This window comes from Tachyglossus aculeatus, chromosome 26 (assembly GCF_015852505.1).
Source record: "Tachyglossus aculeatus isolate mTacAcu1 chromosome 26, mTacAcu1.pri, whole genome shotgun sequence".
In the NCBI taxonomy this organism is placed as follows: domain Eukaryota; kingdom Metazoa; phylum Chordata; class Mammalia; order Monotremata; family Tachyglossidae; genus Tachyglossus; species Tachyglossus aculeatus.
The window spans coordinates 12,428,437-12,446,876 of record NC_052091.1 but is presented as its reverse complement, the minus strand read 5'-3'; the positions used below and the strand labels follow the sequence as shown (position 1 = coordinate 12,446,876).

Here is an 18,440-nt window from a genome sequence, read left to right as displayed (position 1 = left end):
AGTGACACACAGACATTAAAACAAATTTCGAATAGGTACATAAGTGCCCTGAGGCCGAGGATGAATAACAAGTGCTCTAAGGGTACAGATCCAAATGTGTAAGTATATGTTGCCAACTTGTACTTCCCAAGCGCTTAGTACAGTGCTCTGCACACAGTAAGCGCTCAATAAATATGATTGATGATGATGATGATGATGATGAAGTAACACAAAAGGTAGAGGAAGTAGGGGAAATGAAGGCTTCATTTCCCAAAGTGATCATACAAGGAGCACTGCCCCTAAGAGGCAACTCTTTAATTCTAATGCTCCTGAACTAAATTAGAGTGGGCATAAAAGAGATGCTTTAAGTATCACTATATTTAACAAGCTTTACAAGAACTCCTATAAAAAAAAAACACACTGCAAACCTGCTTCCTTTAAGGACACTTACTCATTGAGTTTGTATATCTTTTCGGAAAAAAAGACTTCATCAAGCAGCTTGTGGATGTTTCGTCTTTCAGCCGCTAGCAAAACACCATCGTTTGCTAAGATTCCCAAGCAGGTGCCTGCATGTCCGATGGCTTCCATAGCATACTCGACTTGATACAAGCGACCTACAGAGCACGATAACAGGGAACAACTTTTAAAATTCTTCCTATTAATTTTGTGTAGTTGGTGGCCAGAAGAAATCACAATTGCTTGCAGCACTGTCTGGCTTTGAATGGGAAATTCCATTCGTAACTTTTATGCAGCATGTAATGACTTGTGGAAAACGCTGCCAGCAAATAACAAAGGCAGAGAGCTTAGAAATTTTAAAAGTTAGAACACAAATTGTAGCCATGACCACTCACGGATGTTAGTGACGTTGTTTTCGTATGGGATGCCCAAAAATGGATTTACCTTCTGGAGAAAATATAGTGGTCCTGGAGTCATATCTTCGAGACTAATGGGAAAAAAAAAACCCAAACATAAATCCAGTGATTTGGCATGAATCCCACCCCAGCACCTACAGATTGCCTTTCAAAACTCATCAGTGCCTAGTATATTGATGAGGTCTGATGTTTACAAGAACGCAACGTATGGTTATAGCTCTTTAGGTTTAGTGCCCTCAGCTATTAATGCGAGCCAATGACTTGAAAAATGTCAAGATTTTTAGCTAGCAAAATCTTGCTTGCATGATGGCAATGAAACTGGCATATAATAAATAACTCACCATGTTTTCTGTTGTCTATAGTGTTCCTGCAAAATAAAACAGCCCAATTAGCATTATAAAAACTACAATGGTTTAGATCAACTTTTTTATGGTTGTATTACGAGCTTACTATGTGCCAGGCACTGTACTAAGCGCTGGGGTACATAGAAGCTAATCACATTGGACATAGTCCATATCCCACGTGGTACTCAGAGTATTAATCTCCATTTTACAGGTGAGGTAACTGAGCCAGAGAGAAGTGAAGTGACTTGTTCAAGATCACACAACAGACAAGTGGCGGATCCAGATTTAGAACCTAGGTCCTTCTGATTTCCAACCCGGTAAATTAGGCAGGGGGGCTGGAGGGACCACAATAACTCGGAAAGAAGTAGAAGCCTCTGGGCAGGGAATGTGTCTGGTTAGATAGTGTACTCTCCCAAGCGCTTAGTACAGAAAGCAGAGTAGCTTAGTGGATAGAGCACAGGCCTGGGAATCAGAAGGTCATGGGTTCTAATCCCAGCTCCACCACGTCTGCTGTGTGACCTTGGGCTAGTTATTTCTCTGGGCCTCAGTTACTGCATCTGTAAAATGGGGATTAAGAGTGTGAGCCCTAAGTGGGGCAGGGATTGTATTCAACTTGACTATCTTGAATCTACCCCAGTGCTTAGAACAATGCTTGGTACATAGTAAGTGCCTAACAAGTACCATTATTTTATTTAAAAAAAATTTTCTACAGTGCTCTGCACACACTAAGTGCTCAGTAAATACAACTGACTCAGCCACTCCACTTATTAAACTCCCCCCCACCACTGGGGAAAATTTCAACCTTGGAAGCACCAAGATATTTCCCTTGACCCTGAGAAGCCCCAACCAACAGTATTTATTGAGCCCTTACTGTACGCAGAGCATTGTACTAAGTGCTTGGTAGACATGATCACAGCCCACAAGGACCTTACGGTCTATCAATTGCATTAATTGGGCGCTTACTGTGTGCAGAGCACTGAACTAAGTGCATGGGAGAGAGCAATAAAAGAACTGGCAGACATGTTCCCTGCTCGAGCTTACATCTAGAGACAGACAGACATTAATATAGAGAAATAAATGCCAGATCTGGACCTAAGTGCCGTGGGGCTGAGGGAGGGGTGAATAAAAGGTGCAAATCCAAGTACGAGGGTGGCACAGATGGGAGTGGGAGAAGGGGAGATGAGGATTTAGTCGGAGAAGGCCCCTTGGAGGAGATGTGCCTTCAATATAGTCTGTCAAAAGTGTCCAGTCCAGCTCCTCCACTGTAGTCTAGCCTGTGCAGTGATTTAAGCAATGGCATGGCCTGGCACCTCAAAGGATGGAGAGCTCGAAATGCTCATCTCTGGGAAAGCACTCTGGATGTTATCTGTTGAGCTGCTGTGAGGAGTAACTAGTAAAAATGAATAACAAACACTGTGCAGTGTTCTAAGGTTCAGAAAACTATTATTCTGCTCAGAGCAGCAGTATGGCTTAGTGAAAAGAGCATGGGACTCAGTGGACGTGGATTCTAATCCCAGCTCCGCCACTTACCAGCTGTGTGACTTTCGGCAAGTCGCTTAACTTCTCTGTGCCTCCGTTACCTCATCTGTAAAATGGGGATTAAGACTGTGAGCCCCACGTGGGACAACCTGATTTCCTTGTATCTACCCCAGCGCTTAGAACGGTGCATAACAAATGCTATTTCTATTATTATTATTACATTAAGACGTTTAAAGCAGAGTTTGTCCAACTGAGTAGCCAATCAGCACAAATGTAGCTTCAATCGATTCTCTAAAACTGTTCTGCTGATTTCAGCCGAGTTAAGGCATAGGATAGTCATTTCCCGGACTTCGCCAAGTACCAGGCAAAGTGACACTTGCAAACCGTCATGGTTTTTGGTGGAGACACACTAAGGCGATTTGCAGATGAAGGCAGCCTGCCTTCCGATTGCAAAGCTTTCCGACTAACCCCACAAATACAACTGGGAACACACCCCTAACACAGAGAACCTAAAGTCACAGAAAAGCCAAACAAAATTGTCCCTAAAACCAATGGGCTAAGAGTATTTCCCAAAGATATCATGTCTCCTGCCCTCGGAGCCCATAATTCAACCCCAAGAACCCCTTCCTCGGCCCCATCTCATTCCTTCATTTGTATTTATTAAGCGCTTACTCATCAATCGTATTTATTGAGCGCTTACTGTGTGCAGAGCACTGTACTGAGCACTTGGGAAAGTATGATACAGCAGTAAAGAGTGACAATCCCTGCCCACAGCAAGCTCACGGCCTACAGTATAACAATAATAATAATGGTATTTGTTAAGCGCTTACTACGTAATGTTCTAAGCGTTGGGGGAGATGGAAAGTTATTGGGTTGTCCCACGTAGGGGTCACAGTCTGAATCCCCATTTGACAGATGAGGTAACTGAGGTACAGAAAAGCAGCGCAGTGTAGTGGAAAGAACCCGGGCTGGGGAGTCGGAGGTCATGGGTTCTAATCCCTGCTCCACCACATCAGCTGGGTGACTTTGGGCAAATCACTTCACTGGGCCTCGGTGGCCTCATCTGTAAAATGGGGATTGAAACTGTGAGCCCCATGTGGGACAACCTGATGACCTTCTATCTACCCCAGCGCTTAGGACAGTGTTTTACATTCACTCATTCAATCGTATTTATTGAGCGCTTACTGTGTGCAGAGCACTGTACTAAACGCTTGGGAAGTACAAGTTGGCAACATATGGAGACGGTCCCTACCCAACAACAGGTTCACAGTCTAGAAGGGGGAGACATTCATTCAATCGTATTTATTGAGCACTTACTGTGTGCAGAGCACTGTACTAAGCGCTTGGAAAGTACAAGTTGGCAACATATAGAGACGGTCCCTACCCAACAACAGGCTCACAGTAAAGAAGGGGGAGACAGACAACAAAAGAAAACATGTGGACAAGGGTCATCAGACAGACAACAAAATACCATCATACCATAATAATGATGCTGTTTGTTAAGCACTTACTATGTGCAAAGCACTGTTCTAAGCGCTGGGGGGGATACAAGGTGATCAGGTTGTCCGACGTGGGGCTCACAGTCTTCATCCCCATTTTACAGATGAGGGAACTGAGTCACAGAAGTTAAAGTGGCTTGCCCAAGGTCACACAGCTGACGAGTGCTCAGTGGAAGGAGCCCGGGCTTCGGAGTCGGACGTCATGGGTTCAAATCCCGGCTCCGCCAATTGTCAGCTGGGTGACTTTGGGCAAGCCACTTCAATCAATCAATCATCATCACCATCATCAATCGTATTTATTGAGCGCTTAGTATGTGCAGAGCACTGTACCAAGCGCTTGGGAAGTACAAATTGGAAACATCTAGAGACAGTCCCTACCGAACAGTGGGCTCACAGTCTAAAAGGGGGGGACAGAGAACAAAACCAAACATACTAACAAAATAAAATAGAATAGATATGTACAAGTAAAATAAATAAAGTAATAAATATGTACAAACATATATACAGGTACAATAAATACAATCGTATTTTTTGAGCGCTTACTGTGTGCAGAGCACTGTACTAAGCGCTAGGGAAGTCCAAGTTGGCAACATCGAGAGACGGTCCCTACCCAGCAGTGGGCTCACAGTCTAGAAGGGGAAGACAGACAACAAAAGAAAACATGTGGACAGGTGTCATCAGGCAGACAACAAAATACCATCATACCATAATAATGATGGCGTTTGTTAAGCACTTACTATGTGCAAAGCACTGGTGCCAAGGTGATCAGGTTGTCCCACGTGGGGCTCACAGTCTTCATCCCCATTTTACAGAGGAGGGAACTGAGGCCCAGAAGTTAAGGTGGCTTGCCCAAGGTCACACAGCTGACGAGTGCTCAGTGGAAAGGGCCCGGGCTTTGGAGTCGGGCGTCATGGGTTCAAATCCCGGCTCCGCCAATTGTCAGCTGGGTGACATTGGGCAAGCCACTTCAATTAATCAATCGTATTGAGCGCTTACGGTGTGCAGAGCACTGTACTAAGTGCTTGGGAAGTCCAAGTTGGCAACATAGACGGTCACTACCCAACAACGGGCTCACAGTCTAAAAGGGGGAGACAGGCAGAGAACAAAACCAAACATACTGACAAAATAAAATAGAATAGATATGTACAAGTAAAATAGAGTAATAAATATGCACAAACATATATACAGATACAATAAATACAATCGTATTTATTGAGCGCTTACTGCGTGCAGAGCACTGGACTAAGCGCTTGGGAAGTCCAAGTTGGCAACATATAAAGACGGTCCCTACCCAGCAGTAGGCTCACAGTCTAAAAGGGGGGGGGACAGAGAACAAAACCAAACACACTAACAAAATAAAATAAATAGGATAGATATGTACAATTAAAATAAATAGAGTAATAAATATGCACAAACATATATACAGGTACAATAAATACAATCGTATTTATTGAGCGCTTACTGCGTGCAGAGCACTGGACTAAGCGCTTGGGAAGTCCAAGTTGGCAACATATAAAGACGGTCCCTACCCAGCAGTAGGCTCACAGTCTAAAAGAGGGGGGGACAGAGAACAAAACCAAACATACTAACAAAATAAAATAAATAGGATAGATATGTACAATTAAAATAAATAGAGTAATAAATATGCACAAACATATATACAGGTACAATAAATACAATCGTATTTATTGAGCGCTTACTGCGTGCAGAGCACTGGACTAAGCGCTTGGGAAGTACAAGTTGGCAACATAGAGAGACGGTCCCTACCCAACAGTGGGCTCACAGTCTAAAAGGGGGGGGGACAGAGAACAAAACCAAACACACTAACAAAATAAAATAAATAGGATAGATATGTACAATTAAAATAAATAGAGTAATAAATATGCACAAACATATATACAGACACAATAAATACAATCGTATTTATTGAGCGCTTACTGCGTGCGGAGCACTGGACTAAGCGCTTGGGAAGTCCAAGTTGGCAACATCGAGAGACGGTCCCTACCCAGCAGTAGGCTCACAGTCTAAAAGGGGGGGGGGACAGAGAACAAAACCAAACACACTAACAAAATAAAATAAATAGGATAGATATGTACAATTAAAATAGAGTAATAAATATGCACAAACATATATACAGACACAATAAATACAATCGTATTTATTGAGCGCTTACTGCGTGCAGAGCACTGGACTAAGCGCTTGGGAAGTCCAAGTTGGCAACATAGAGAGACGGTCCCTACCCAGCAGTGGGCTCACAGTCTAAAAAGGGGGGGAAAGAGAACAAAACCAAACATACTGACAAAATAAAATAAATAGAATAGATATGTACAAGGAAAATAAATACATAAATAGAGTAATAAATATGCACAAACATATATACAGGTAAAATAAACACAATGGTATTTATTGAGCGCTCACTGTGTGCAGGGCACTGGACTAAGCGCTTGGGAAGTCCAAGTTGGCAACATAGAGAGACAGGCCCTACCCAACAGTGGGCTCACAGTCTAAAAGGGGGGGGGACAGAGAACAAAACCAAACATACTAACAAAATAAAATAAATAGAATAGATATGTACAAGGAAAATAAATACATAGAGTAATAAATATGCACAAACATATATACAGGTAAAATAAACACAATGGTATTTATTGAGCGCTCACTGTGTGCAGGGCACTGGACTAAGCGCTTGGGAAGTCCAAGTTGGCGACATAGAGAGACGGTCCCTACCCAACAGTGGGCTCACAGTCTAAAAGGGGGGGGACAGAGAACAAAACCAAACATACTAACAAAATAAAATAAATAGAATAGATATGTACAAGGAAAATAAATACATAAATAGAGTAATAAATATGCACAAACATATATACAGGTAAAATAAACACAATGGTATTTATTGAGCGCTCACTGTGTGCAGGGCACTGGACTAAGCGCTTGGGAAGTCCAAGTTGGCGACATAGAGAGACGGTCCCTACCCAACAGTGGGCTCACAGTCTAAAAGGGGGGGGACAGAGAACAAAACCAAACATACTAACAAAATAAAATAAATAGAATAGATATGTACAAGGAAAATAAATACATAAATAGAGTAATAAATATGCACAAACATATATACAGGTAAAATAAACACAATGGTATTTATTGAGCGCTCACTGTGTGCAGGGCACTGGACTAAGCGCTTGGGAAGTCCAAGTTGGCGACATGCAGAGACGGTGGCTCCCCAGCAGTGGGCGCCTCACAGTCTCGAACCACCGCCGGGGACGGTGGCCGCCAGGGGCCAAAGCAGGCCGCCGCCGCCGCCGCCTCAGCGGCCTTTGCGCAGTCATCCTGCCGCCCACCCCCGCTAGGCCCCGGTTCCGAGACTTCCGGGCGGGCGGGCGGGCGGGCTCGTCACCCCCCCCCCCCACACACACACACACACACACCACAGCGACGGGAGGCCGCGCCCAAACCGAGCGGGAACGGGCACTTACCGACTGACCGACGGACCGCGACGGCCTGCCGCCGACTCCACGGGCCTCTCAGCGCCCGACTGGACACTCGCAAAATGGCCGCCCGCGCCTGCGCGGTACCGCTCGAGGGGCGGGGCCTAGCGTGAGGGGGGGACTGGCGCAACGCGCGCCTGCGCGGTGCCAGTCAAGGGCGGGGCGGGGGAGGGAGGCGCCTGCGCAGTGCCGCTCAGGGGGCGCGGCGTGCAGCGCAGTGGCGTCTTCGGGGCGGGTGTGGGGGGGTCTCCCGCGCCTGCGCAGTGCCACTTAGGGGCGAGGCGTAGAGCGCAGCGGGATCCATGGGGCGGGTGTGGGGGCCGCCCGCGCCTGCGCAGTGCCACTCAGGGGCGCGGAGTGGAGCGGAGGGGTCTTAAGGGAGGGTGTGGGGGCCTCCCGCGCCTGCGCAATGCTACTTAGGGGCGAGGCGTGGAGCGCAGCGGGATCTAAGGGGCGGGTGTGAGGGCCTCCCGCGCCTGCGCAGTGCCACTTAGGGGCGCGGCGTGGAGCGCACCGGGATCTAAGGGGCGGGTGTGGGGGCTGCCCGCGCCTGCGCAGTGCCACTTAGGGGCGCGGCGTGGAGCGCAGCGGGATCTAAAGGGCGGGGGTGGGGGGCGCCTGCGCAGTGCCACTCAGGGGCGCGGAGTGGGGCGCAGCGGGGTCTTAGGGGCGGGTGTGGGGGCTGCCAACGCCTGCGCAGTGCCACTTAGGGGCGCGGCGTGGAGTGCACCGGGATCTAAGGGGCGGATGTGAGGGCTGCCCGCGCCTGCGCAGTGCTACTCTGGGGGTGCAGCGAGGTCTAAGGGGCGGGTGCGGGGGCCGCCGGCGCCTGCGCAGTGCCACTCAGGGGCGCGGCGTAGACCGCAGCGGCGTCTTAGTGGCGGGTGTGGGGGCCTCCCGCGCCTGCGCAGTGCCACTTAGGGGAGCTCACCTCCTCCAGGAGGCCTTCCCAGACTGAGCCCCTTCCTTCCTCTCCCCCATCTTACCTCCTTCCCTTCCCCACAGCACCTGTATATATGTTTGTACATATTTATCATTCTATTTATTTATTTATTTTACTCGTACATATCTATTCTATTTATTTTATTTTGTTAGCATGTTTGGTTTTGTTCTCTGTCTCCCCCTTTTAGACTGTGAGCCCGCTGTTGGGTAGGGACTGTCTCCATATGTTGCCAACTTGTACTTCCCAAGCGCTTAGTCCAGTGCTCTGCACGCAGTAAGCACTCAATACGATTGAATGAGTGAATGTTGGGTAGGGACCGTCTCTATATGGTGCCAACATGTACTTCTCAAGCGCTTAGTACGGTGCTCTGCACACAGGGAGCACTCAATAAATACGATTGAATGAATGAATGAATGTTGGGTAGGGGCCGTCTCTATATGTTGCCAACTTGTACTTCCCAAGCACTTAGTACAGTGCTGTGCACACAGTAAGTGCTCAATAAATATGATTGAATGAATGAATGAATGAGAACCATAAGTGGGTTCCGGACCAAGAGCAGCTGAGAAGCAGCGTGGCTCAGTGGAAAAGAGCCCGGGCTTTGGAGTCAGAGGTCAGGGGTTCAAATCCCTGCTCTGCCACTTGTCAGCTGTATGACTTTGGGCAAGTCACTTCACTTCTCTGGGCCTCAGTTCCCTCACCTGTAAAATGGGGATGAAGACTGTGAGCCCCCCGTGGGACAACCTGACTACCTTGTAACCTCCCCAGCGCTTAGAACAGTGCTATGCACGTAGTAAGCGCTTAATAAATGGCATCATTAAGAAAATGGCCTGCCGGGGTGTGACTTCTTGATCCCAGCCCCTACTTTCACTTTCACCCTGATGGCAGGCGTGTGGGATTGATGCAGCATCGCTTTTCCCTTCAAGGCCCTACTGAGAGCTCACCTCCTCCAGGAGGCCTTCCCAGACTGAGCCCCTTCCTCCCTCTCCATCCCCCCGCCTTACCTCCTTCCCCTCCCCACAGCACCTGTATATATATGTTTGTACATATTTATTACTCTATTTTACTTGTACATATTTATTCTATTTATTTTACTTTGTTAATGTTTTGTTTTGTTGTCTGTCTCCCCCTTCTAGACTGTGAGCCCGCTGTTGGGTAGGGACCGTCTCTGTATGTTGCCAACTTGGACTTCCCAAGTGCTTAGTACAGTGCTCTGCCCACAGTAAGCGCTCAATAAATACGATTGAATGAATAAATCACGACCCCACGCAACTCGTCTTCTTGAGGACTTTTGATAAACTTGATGGAGTGTTGGAATATATTAGTGTGGCTCATCCAGTAGATTGTAGGCTGCTTGGCAAGAGACCGCAGTCTAAATGATTTATTTGGGCCTTCTGAAGAAGTGGGCCTTAAGAAACCAATCACTTCCTCCCCATTCTCTCCAACTGTGGACTTTAAGATTTACTATATGCCAAGCACTGGGGAAGACACAAGATAATCAGGTCATAGACACTCCCTGTCCCACACAGAGATCACAATTTAAGTAGGAGGGAGAGCAGATATTAAACCCCTGATTTTACAGATGAGGTAGCTGAAGCACAGAGAAGTTACGTGGCTTGCCTAAAGTCACACAGCAGGCATATGGCAGGGCTGGGATTAGGATCCAGGTCCTCTGACTCCTAGGCCTGTGTTCTAAGTACTAAGCACTCAAATACTAAAAGTCCATAATCAATTCTATTTATTGAGCACTTATGTGCAGTGTACTAAGTGCTTGGGAGAGTGTAATACAACAGAGTTGGTAGACATGTTCCCTGTCCACAAGGAATTTACAGTCTGGAGAATTAGCTTTTACAGCCCATACAAAGGAGACACCCACGGAGCCAGCATGGGCCAACACAAGGTGAACCCAGTTAGGGTGGGCTAGATTCAAATGCCCCTCCAACTCCCCATCTTAAGGACTTTTGGAATTAGGGGTGCCTGATATTATCTATATATATATATATCTGTAATTTATTTATATTAATGTCTTTCCCCCACCCCAGACTGTGAGCTCACTGTGGGCAGGAATGTGTCGTTTTATTGTGCCCTCCCACGTGCTTAGTACATTGCTTTGCCCACAGAAAACACTCAATAAATACAGCTGAATGAATGAAAACCTTCTTCTCTTGGTTCTAGCTTGGGTTTGCCCCCACCAGTTTTGGGTTTTTGTCTCCAGTACCGCAAGCCCTTTCCTTTAAGCTTCTTTATATCTGTCCCTCTTCCAGCAATCCAAACTGAAAAGTAGCTCCCATATTCTATCCTAACCTTTCTTTACATAGGATTATATGTCCCTTTTTGTATAGTCAATTCTTCTGTTACATGGGAGTTGCATTCCTGTAGAACTTCACATTAAGGGATACTCATTTTATATTCCCTGATGTAACTAATCCACAAATGAACACAACTCTTTTTTCCGGTATCACATCATGTTTTATAAAGACATATGTACCAGGAGTAGTTTTTATTGAGCACCCACTTGGTGCAATGCGCTGTAATACGTGATTAGGAAATACAGAATAAACAAGTGATACAATCCCTGTCCATAATGAGCTTATACTCTACCAGGGGAGACATAACAATATAACTAGTATGGTTAAAAAAAACCCCACAAAAAAGCAGTTGAATAAACATGTATACAATCAATTGTACTTATTGAGCGTTTACTGTGTGCAGAGCACTACAGAAGAGTCCTAAGGATAGGAATAAATTCATAAATGCTAAGTTGGCTAATGGCACCATACTAAGTGCTTGGGAGAGCACAACAGTAGCAAGACTCAGGTTCCCTGCCCTCAAATTTATAATCTAGTAGGGGGAGTCAAACATTTTTTCCAGGTATAAATGAAACTATCCCAACACATTACCCTCATGAAGCATCCCAAACAGAAGACATTATAGGCAAATCAACCTTCAGTTGCTCTAACTCCCAGATGTAAAATCCCTTAGCGACACCACGGTAATGTGGTGTGGCGATTTTGTCATCCGGGGCCCAGCAGGTTTAATGTCTCTGGTCCGGCTTCTTTTGTGCACCAACAGAACCATTTCAGTCGGTGTAGAGTCCACCATTCGCCTAGTGTAGCGTCAAGGTCTGGACAACCAAGGGCACCACACCATGATCCCCATCCTCTTGAGAGCCCAAATCCAGGACAGTGTTGGGAAGGAGAAACTGGCTGAAAACCAGGAGTTGGAGACAGCTCCCTGGACAGAGAAATCCTAGAAGACAGCATGGAGATGCCCAAGTGCCCTCACCATGCATAGGGAAGCACACTATGGTGACCAAAGGGTTTCACGAAGTTACACCTTAAAGTCCCTTCACTCCACGTTGCCTTCGACAATTGGAGTTGTTGGGCAGAAGGGCGGACAGTGGATACAGATTCCACTAGGCCAAGTCATGGTGGAAGGAACTTACGGAGCCAGCATTCCCAAAGTAGGAACCCAAGGGGCCAAGGTTCGCTCCAGGATTTAGACAGGGTAATTTGGCAGGTTCAGGGGGAATGAAGAATGGGAAAGGGCAACAAACAATAGGAATATGACTCCACCCAGATCCCAAGAGGCAGCCAGAGCCCAGGTGGAAGAATCACATGGTGCCGGGAAGGAATCCTTGAAGACAACACTGAGTTGTCCAAGTGCTCTCGCTGCACAAAGTCAAAACACGCTGTGGTGACAAAAGGGCAATTTCACTGGGATTTGCCTCCGTCCTTCCACATCCGTTCCTCCACATCCGTCCCTTACTCTCTGCCCAGCATCAACCTTGACCGGATGATGAGGTGTAAAGAGTGAGGGCCAGTCCCCAGTCCAGAACCCACCCTAGGAGGGCATCACCATTGCCTCAACTCTGACAAATGCAACCACGGAATCAGAAGTGTTTCCATCCTCAATCATACGTTCTACAGTGAAAATGAAGGCTGATGAGAAAGACCTTGCCAAAACTCCACTGGGAGAAATGGAGGAAATTCCTTAAATCGAGAATCAAGGCCCAGTGGTAAGGGCCTGATCAGAAAATCTGGCCCTGGGCACACTGTCAGTGCTTCAGCAGTTAAGGGTGCCTGGGGAAACACACATTAAGGTTCCAGCATTCTAGGATTAGAAAGCCACCGGACTCTCCGAACCCGAGTGATCAAGGCTGCTCCCAGGCATTTAGAAAGGGAGATTTGGAAAGACAGAGAAGCACAGTCCACAGAGAAAGAGACCCTCAACGATGGAGGAACTCAAGGGAACATAGGGAGACATCGGCCACTAGCGAAGTGGGACGGAGGGGGAGAAAGGATGGTCAGAGGGACACCTCTCAGGGGGTCAGAGGAATGGGGAGCCTTGACCAAGTCCAGGTTGGGCCCTTGCTTCCCTCTCAGGTAAACCTGCTTATGTTGGAGGGGTACCAAGACGGTACCAAGGGGTACCAAGACGGACCAAAACGGTGCTTTGCACATAGTAAGCGCTTAATAAATGCCATTCTTACCAAGGAGACCACTGTGGATCTGGTCCTGTTCCACGAGCCTTAGTTAGATGCTGGGAAACTGGGAGTCTGGAGAGAAGTTCTCCCATGCCCTCTTACCCTCTCAGTGGAGGCTACAGCCTCTCCCCAGTGGTCTTGAGAATCACAGGGGAAATCTCCAAGGATCTAGAACCGAGGAAAGTTCATCTGGAAGCCCTGAAGCAGCGTGGCTTAGTGGAAAGAGCATGGGAATGGGAGTCAGAGGTTGTGGGTTTTAATCCCGGCTCTGCCATTTACTCTGCCAGTCACTTCACTTCTGTGCCTCTGTTACCTCATCTGTAAAATGGGGATTAAGACCATGAGCCCCACGAAGGACAACCTGATTACCTCGTATCTACCCCAGTGCTTAGAACAGTGCCTGGCACACGGTAAGCACTTAACAAATATCATTATTATTATTATCTATACAGAGCAACCCCAATCTAGGTGAGCTACCTGTGGACTGTGGAGAGTAACGGCAGGAATTAAAGAAGTGGGGGTATTCTGGGACAGGGCCATGACCTTCACCCGTAAAGAGAGGGAATATTTGGACCCTGTTCAGTCCAAGCAGGGCACAATATGATGCTGGAAAATTCCAGAAGCCACATGTCCCTGGTATTTCCAGTAGCCAAACCTGACGTGATCCTCAATCTGGAGGAAGGGTAAGACCTGTAGCACTGGAATCTGCCAGAAGCTGAGGGACTGTATAACAATAATAATAATAATGGCATTTAATAAGCACTTACTATGTGCACAGCACGGTTCTAAGCACTGTGGAGGTTACAAGGTGAATGGTTGTCCCACGGGGGGCTCATAGTCTTAATCCCCATTTTACAGATGAGATAACTGAGGCATAGAGAAGCTGACTTGCCCAAGTCACATAACTGACAATTGGCAGAGCCGGGATTTGAACCCATGACCTCTGACTCCAAAGTCCGTGCTCTTTTCCACTGAGCTACGCTGCTTCTCCGTATCCAATCTGATGATAACAGATATGTTATCTGCCCCAGCTCTTAGTACAGTGTTCGGCAGATAGTGTTTAACAAAAACCACAATTATTATTCCAAGACCCAACCTGAGGCTAGGGAGAAAGTTTTCCCAAAATATGACCCGAGTGAAGAAACTGATTTACATAGGGCTTTGGGGGAAAGATGCCAACAGATTATTCTCCTAGGGTTGGTGGCTAGGAAGACATTTGAAACGAGGACAGGTTAGAAAAGCAGCACAGGAAACACACTCAAGACTTAGGATATTCCCTGATAAGGATAAAGATTGCAGAATCTCTGTAAAATGAGGATTAAATCCTATTCCCTTCTACTTAGACTATGAGCCCCATGTGGGACAGGGACTGTGTCCAGTCTGATGAACTTGCATCTATCCCAGCGATTAGTTCAGTGGCTGGCACATAGCAAGGGCTTAAATACCATTAAAAAAAAACACCACAAAAAAAATCCACAGAAAAGAGGTCCTAGCAACGGGGGAAAAAAACTTTATACTGAGTTCAGGCCCTACGGAGCATTAAGGCTACTAAAGTCCCATACTTTATCCCATATCAAGTCACCAGGAGGACAGTCTCTGTGGGCTACCCAAAGGGCTACCAAAGCCAGATCTAGGGCCCAGACCAGCCCAGAAATTAACTGTCATAACAACAATCCCTACTTCAAGTGTTCTATCCAAAATGGGAAGTGAGAACATGTTATGGAGTAGCCTGTATTTAACTGGAAAGACAAAAACAGATAGATGGGTAGGACAGTTGGCACTTCATCTAGATCTAAGTTTTCTCATAAAATAATGAGAATGAGAAAGAACAAATCATGTGTTCAGAACTATTAAACTGGCACGTCATAGTTTGTTTTAAAATTGATCCATTCAATTGGTCCAAACTCACAGAAATGTAGGCTTAAGTTACAAGAAAAATTGGCTTGTGTCAAATGATTCCAAGCAAGTCTTTACCTAGAATGGTGTTTCTGAACTTTTCAACTGCCACCTTCTTGGATTTTACCGCACTTGGACAGTAAAATCCAAGATGGAAGTGTTCAGAATTGGGGGACCTTCCTGCCATTCTGGACACCAGCATCTTGGGCTTCATTATGCTTATGCGGGTACACTTCCAAACTTGAGTGAAATTAAATACGGCTGCAGAGTAAGATCCTGAGGCCCAGCTGGAGGCTCCCAGAGCATAGTGATGCACTGCTTGGGGAAATCCTGACTTGGTGTACCCAAATTAATAGCGCTTTCTCTGCAAAATTAAAGAATCATACTGGCTTCCCCGGTGGGTAGGACTGTGCAATTTCAAACCAGATATTTTCTACAGCTTTCTGACCCATGCCAAACATCTGCTGTAGGTGTTTCCAGCCAGCTTTGGCCGTAATCATGAGGTATTCCTTGTTCTCAGGATACAGTAAGCAAGTATATGCAGCCATGACCAGGGACTGAGAAAACCGACTACATACCAATAGGAAAAGCGCATCTCTCTCTTCGGCTGTCAGGGGCACGATGCTTTCAAACCCTGCAAGGACGTGGCCTCCTACCAGAAGAGGGTTCTTGCTCTCAATCATCATATACATGATCGTTATTGCCACTTCAAACACATAATACCCGTAGCTCATATCATCGAAGTCCAGAATTCCAGATATGCAATAAGAGGCATCTTCAGGGGAAGCCCTGCTGACATCTACTAAAATGTTGTGGTCATTAAAGTCCCCATGATTGATACCTGAAAGTAGAAACAATACAAAGCTTCTAAGAAAAGGAGAGCTAAAAAGTCTAATTACTTTTCTTCAAACATTTTTCAGTGAAAGAAAATGCACATTGCTTTGAAGAGCGGTAAATGAAAAGGAGCCCAAACCATTTAGGATATTACTTTTTTTGAAATGAAGGCATATCCACTTAAGAACCTAGATAAAAGGTACTTCTATCTATGTGAAGCAAGGCTAGGAATTTGGTAAGTAAATGTGAACGGAATAATGAACACTGGAGGAGGGAATTTAAACAGGGCAAAAAGTCTCTGTTCTAAAGTATTTTCAATCATATTACAGTAGAGTTGCAAATAGCAGCAAAAGAACTATAATATACTGATCAATCGTAGCGTTTTTCCCCTAGTTTTTGCAAGAAAGTGAAAAAGATCACTTCTCACTATCACACTTAGCATTGGTTTACCAAACAGGTGAAGGCATAAGTTAATCAGTTGTATTTATTGAATGCTTACGGTGTGCAGAGCACTGTACTAAGTGTTTGGGAGAGTACAATACAATAGTTGGTAGGCATGATGCCTTCCTTCAAGGATCTGACAGTGTAGTGGGAAAGTTTACAATCTAATGGGCACAGGAGTGTCTACTGCTGATGAGTTCTCAGAGATATTCTGTTCTGTGCCAGACTGACCCCGTTATTCCTGTCAGCCAATTTGCAATGCACATCTCTGAACCTAGCGGGAACTGGTCAAGAGAGTGTGGACGGCTCAACACAAACCATCATCACAAATGCAGAAACAATTCAAGTCTGTATCCTGCTAGTGGCAGGTCATTACTTTTCCCTCTTGACCACTGGGGTCCAAGCAATGCCCCTTCCAAACTGTAAATACCCAGAAAAGGTACCCTGTGGTCTTTTCATGGGCACGATGGACAAATATGTCAGATTCTCTCTCAGCAACACCTACTACTCATGGATCTAATCTGGCTTTCAGCAGCATCTTCAAAAGTAAGGCCAACTTCACTGTAACATTTATATCAGAGTGACTTCATGAGTGTTGATTATTCTACAGTGTCTTTCCTCTGATAGTCAAAGCTTTAGAAAAACAAACAGGTGGGTGTGCAAGATATGCAAGAATCTGTCAACAACAAGCAACACGTCCCTTACTCTTGACCCATTTCACCTTCCCCACTCTAATACTTCATCACTAGTAATCATACGATTGATGATGATGATATTTATTACTCTTTATTGATTTATTTATCTTGTACATGTCTAATCTATTTATTTTATTTTGTCAGTATGTTTGGTTTTGTTGTCCGTCTCCCCCTTTTAGACTGTGAGCCCACTGTTGGGTAGGGACCGTCTCTATACGTCGCCAAGTTGTACTTCCCAAGCGCTTAGTACAGTGCTCTGCACACAGTAAGCGCTCAATAAATACAATTGATGATGATGATGACAGTAATGACAGCTACTGGTATCAAGGACAGGGGCAGAGAGTCCTATATAGAAAGCAAAGAAACAGAAGCAGAGAAAGACCAAAAAATATTCTGTGTGGTTAGTGGGAGGTACTCACATGATCGAAAATGATTTAACTTGGGCAATATTTTGTCTTTGAACTGTTGAATAACTTGATCCACGATCTCACGATTTCCATTCCCATCTAAGGCGTGAACATATTTCTCCAAAAGAGGTACATTCTTTAAGTTCCAGATAAAGTCCCCTCGATGGAGACTATTTATTCCTGGGTGGCGGAATTTCTACAGAGGGGGAAGAGACTTAATATAAGACTTCTGATTTTTTGAGGAGATCTGGGATGTTCAAGCAGAATTCCTTGAAAGCAACGTGGAGTAAGGAAAGGATGGAAACAGGGATAGTGTTGGGATTGGTGAAGGAGTACTTACGTCTCAGACTACTAACAGCCTTAAAATGCTATTGCCTTAAGCTAGTGGCAGCGGAAACACCAATGTGAGGATGAATAGAGAGACACGTCTCTTATAGTGTACGGGTTGCACGTTTGCTAGGCCCTTTTATTAAGGAAAACTTATAGCCTCTGTGCCTGCGTACAAACAGGTTCACATATTTGGATGGAGATTCCCTATCTCCTTAATATTTTATCCAAAACACAGACTGAAGACCCAGATTATGACAAAACTGAGTTTCCAGGGTATCTCAGGATAACCAGCTCAAGCCTGCAGCAGCCCAATTTGTATGTGAATGAGCTCTAATTCAGCTACTTTAGACAACCAGACCTGCTGAACCTGACTCGTTCAGAGACCCAGAATTTGTTTCCCCTTAAGGTACTGGTCAATCTATGCCTCATCCTCTCAAGGAATGGATATTTGGGAAAGTGAATGCTATCAGGATAACCCTCAGAGATCCTTGGTTAAAGGATCTAGAGAAGCAACATGGCCTAGTGGCTAGAGCACAGGCCTGAGAGTCAGAAGGACCTCGTTACTAATACCAGCTCCACTACTTGTCTGCTATGTGGCCTTGGGCAAGTCACTTAACTCCTCTATGCCTCAGTTACCTCATTTGCAAAACGGGGGTTAAGACTATGAGCCCCATGTGGGACATGAACTCTGCCTCAATTACCTCATCTATAAAACGGGGATAAAGATTGTGAGCCCCATGTGAAACATGGACTATA

The 18,440-nt window shown here is 45.8% G+C and overlaps 1 protein-coding gene across 2 annotated transcripts in view; it reads right to left on the bottom strand.

Annotated features, from left to right (window-relative positions):
* The window catches only part of HYKK (hydroxylysine kinase), a 35,142-nt gene that overhangs the window by 3,708 nt on the left and 12,994 nt on the right, over positions 1–18,440 (bottom strand). Inside the window, exons 5-9 of one of the 2 annotated variants that reach the window (XM_038766966.1) lie at positions 17,367–17,550; positions 15,556–15,818; positions 1,193–1,218; positions 880–922; positions 431–593 (exon numbers count right to left, since the gene is read on the bottom strand). In XM_038766966.1, coding sequence (XP_038622894.1) covers positions 525–593; positions 880–922; positions 1,193–1,218; positions 15,556–15,818; positions 17,367–17,550 — 585 coding nt within the window. In that variant the 3' untranslated portion in view covers positions 431–524. Of the gene's footprint in view, positions 1–430; positions 594–879; positions 923–1,192; positions 1,219–14,545; positions 15,819–17,366; positions 17,551–18,440 lie in introns of those variants that run through there. The other variant, XM_038766965.1, reaches the window with a different exon arrangement.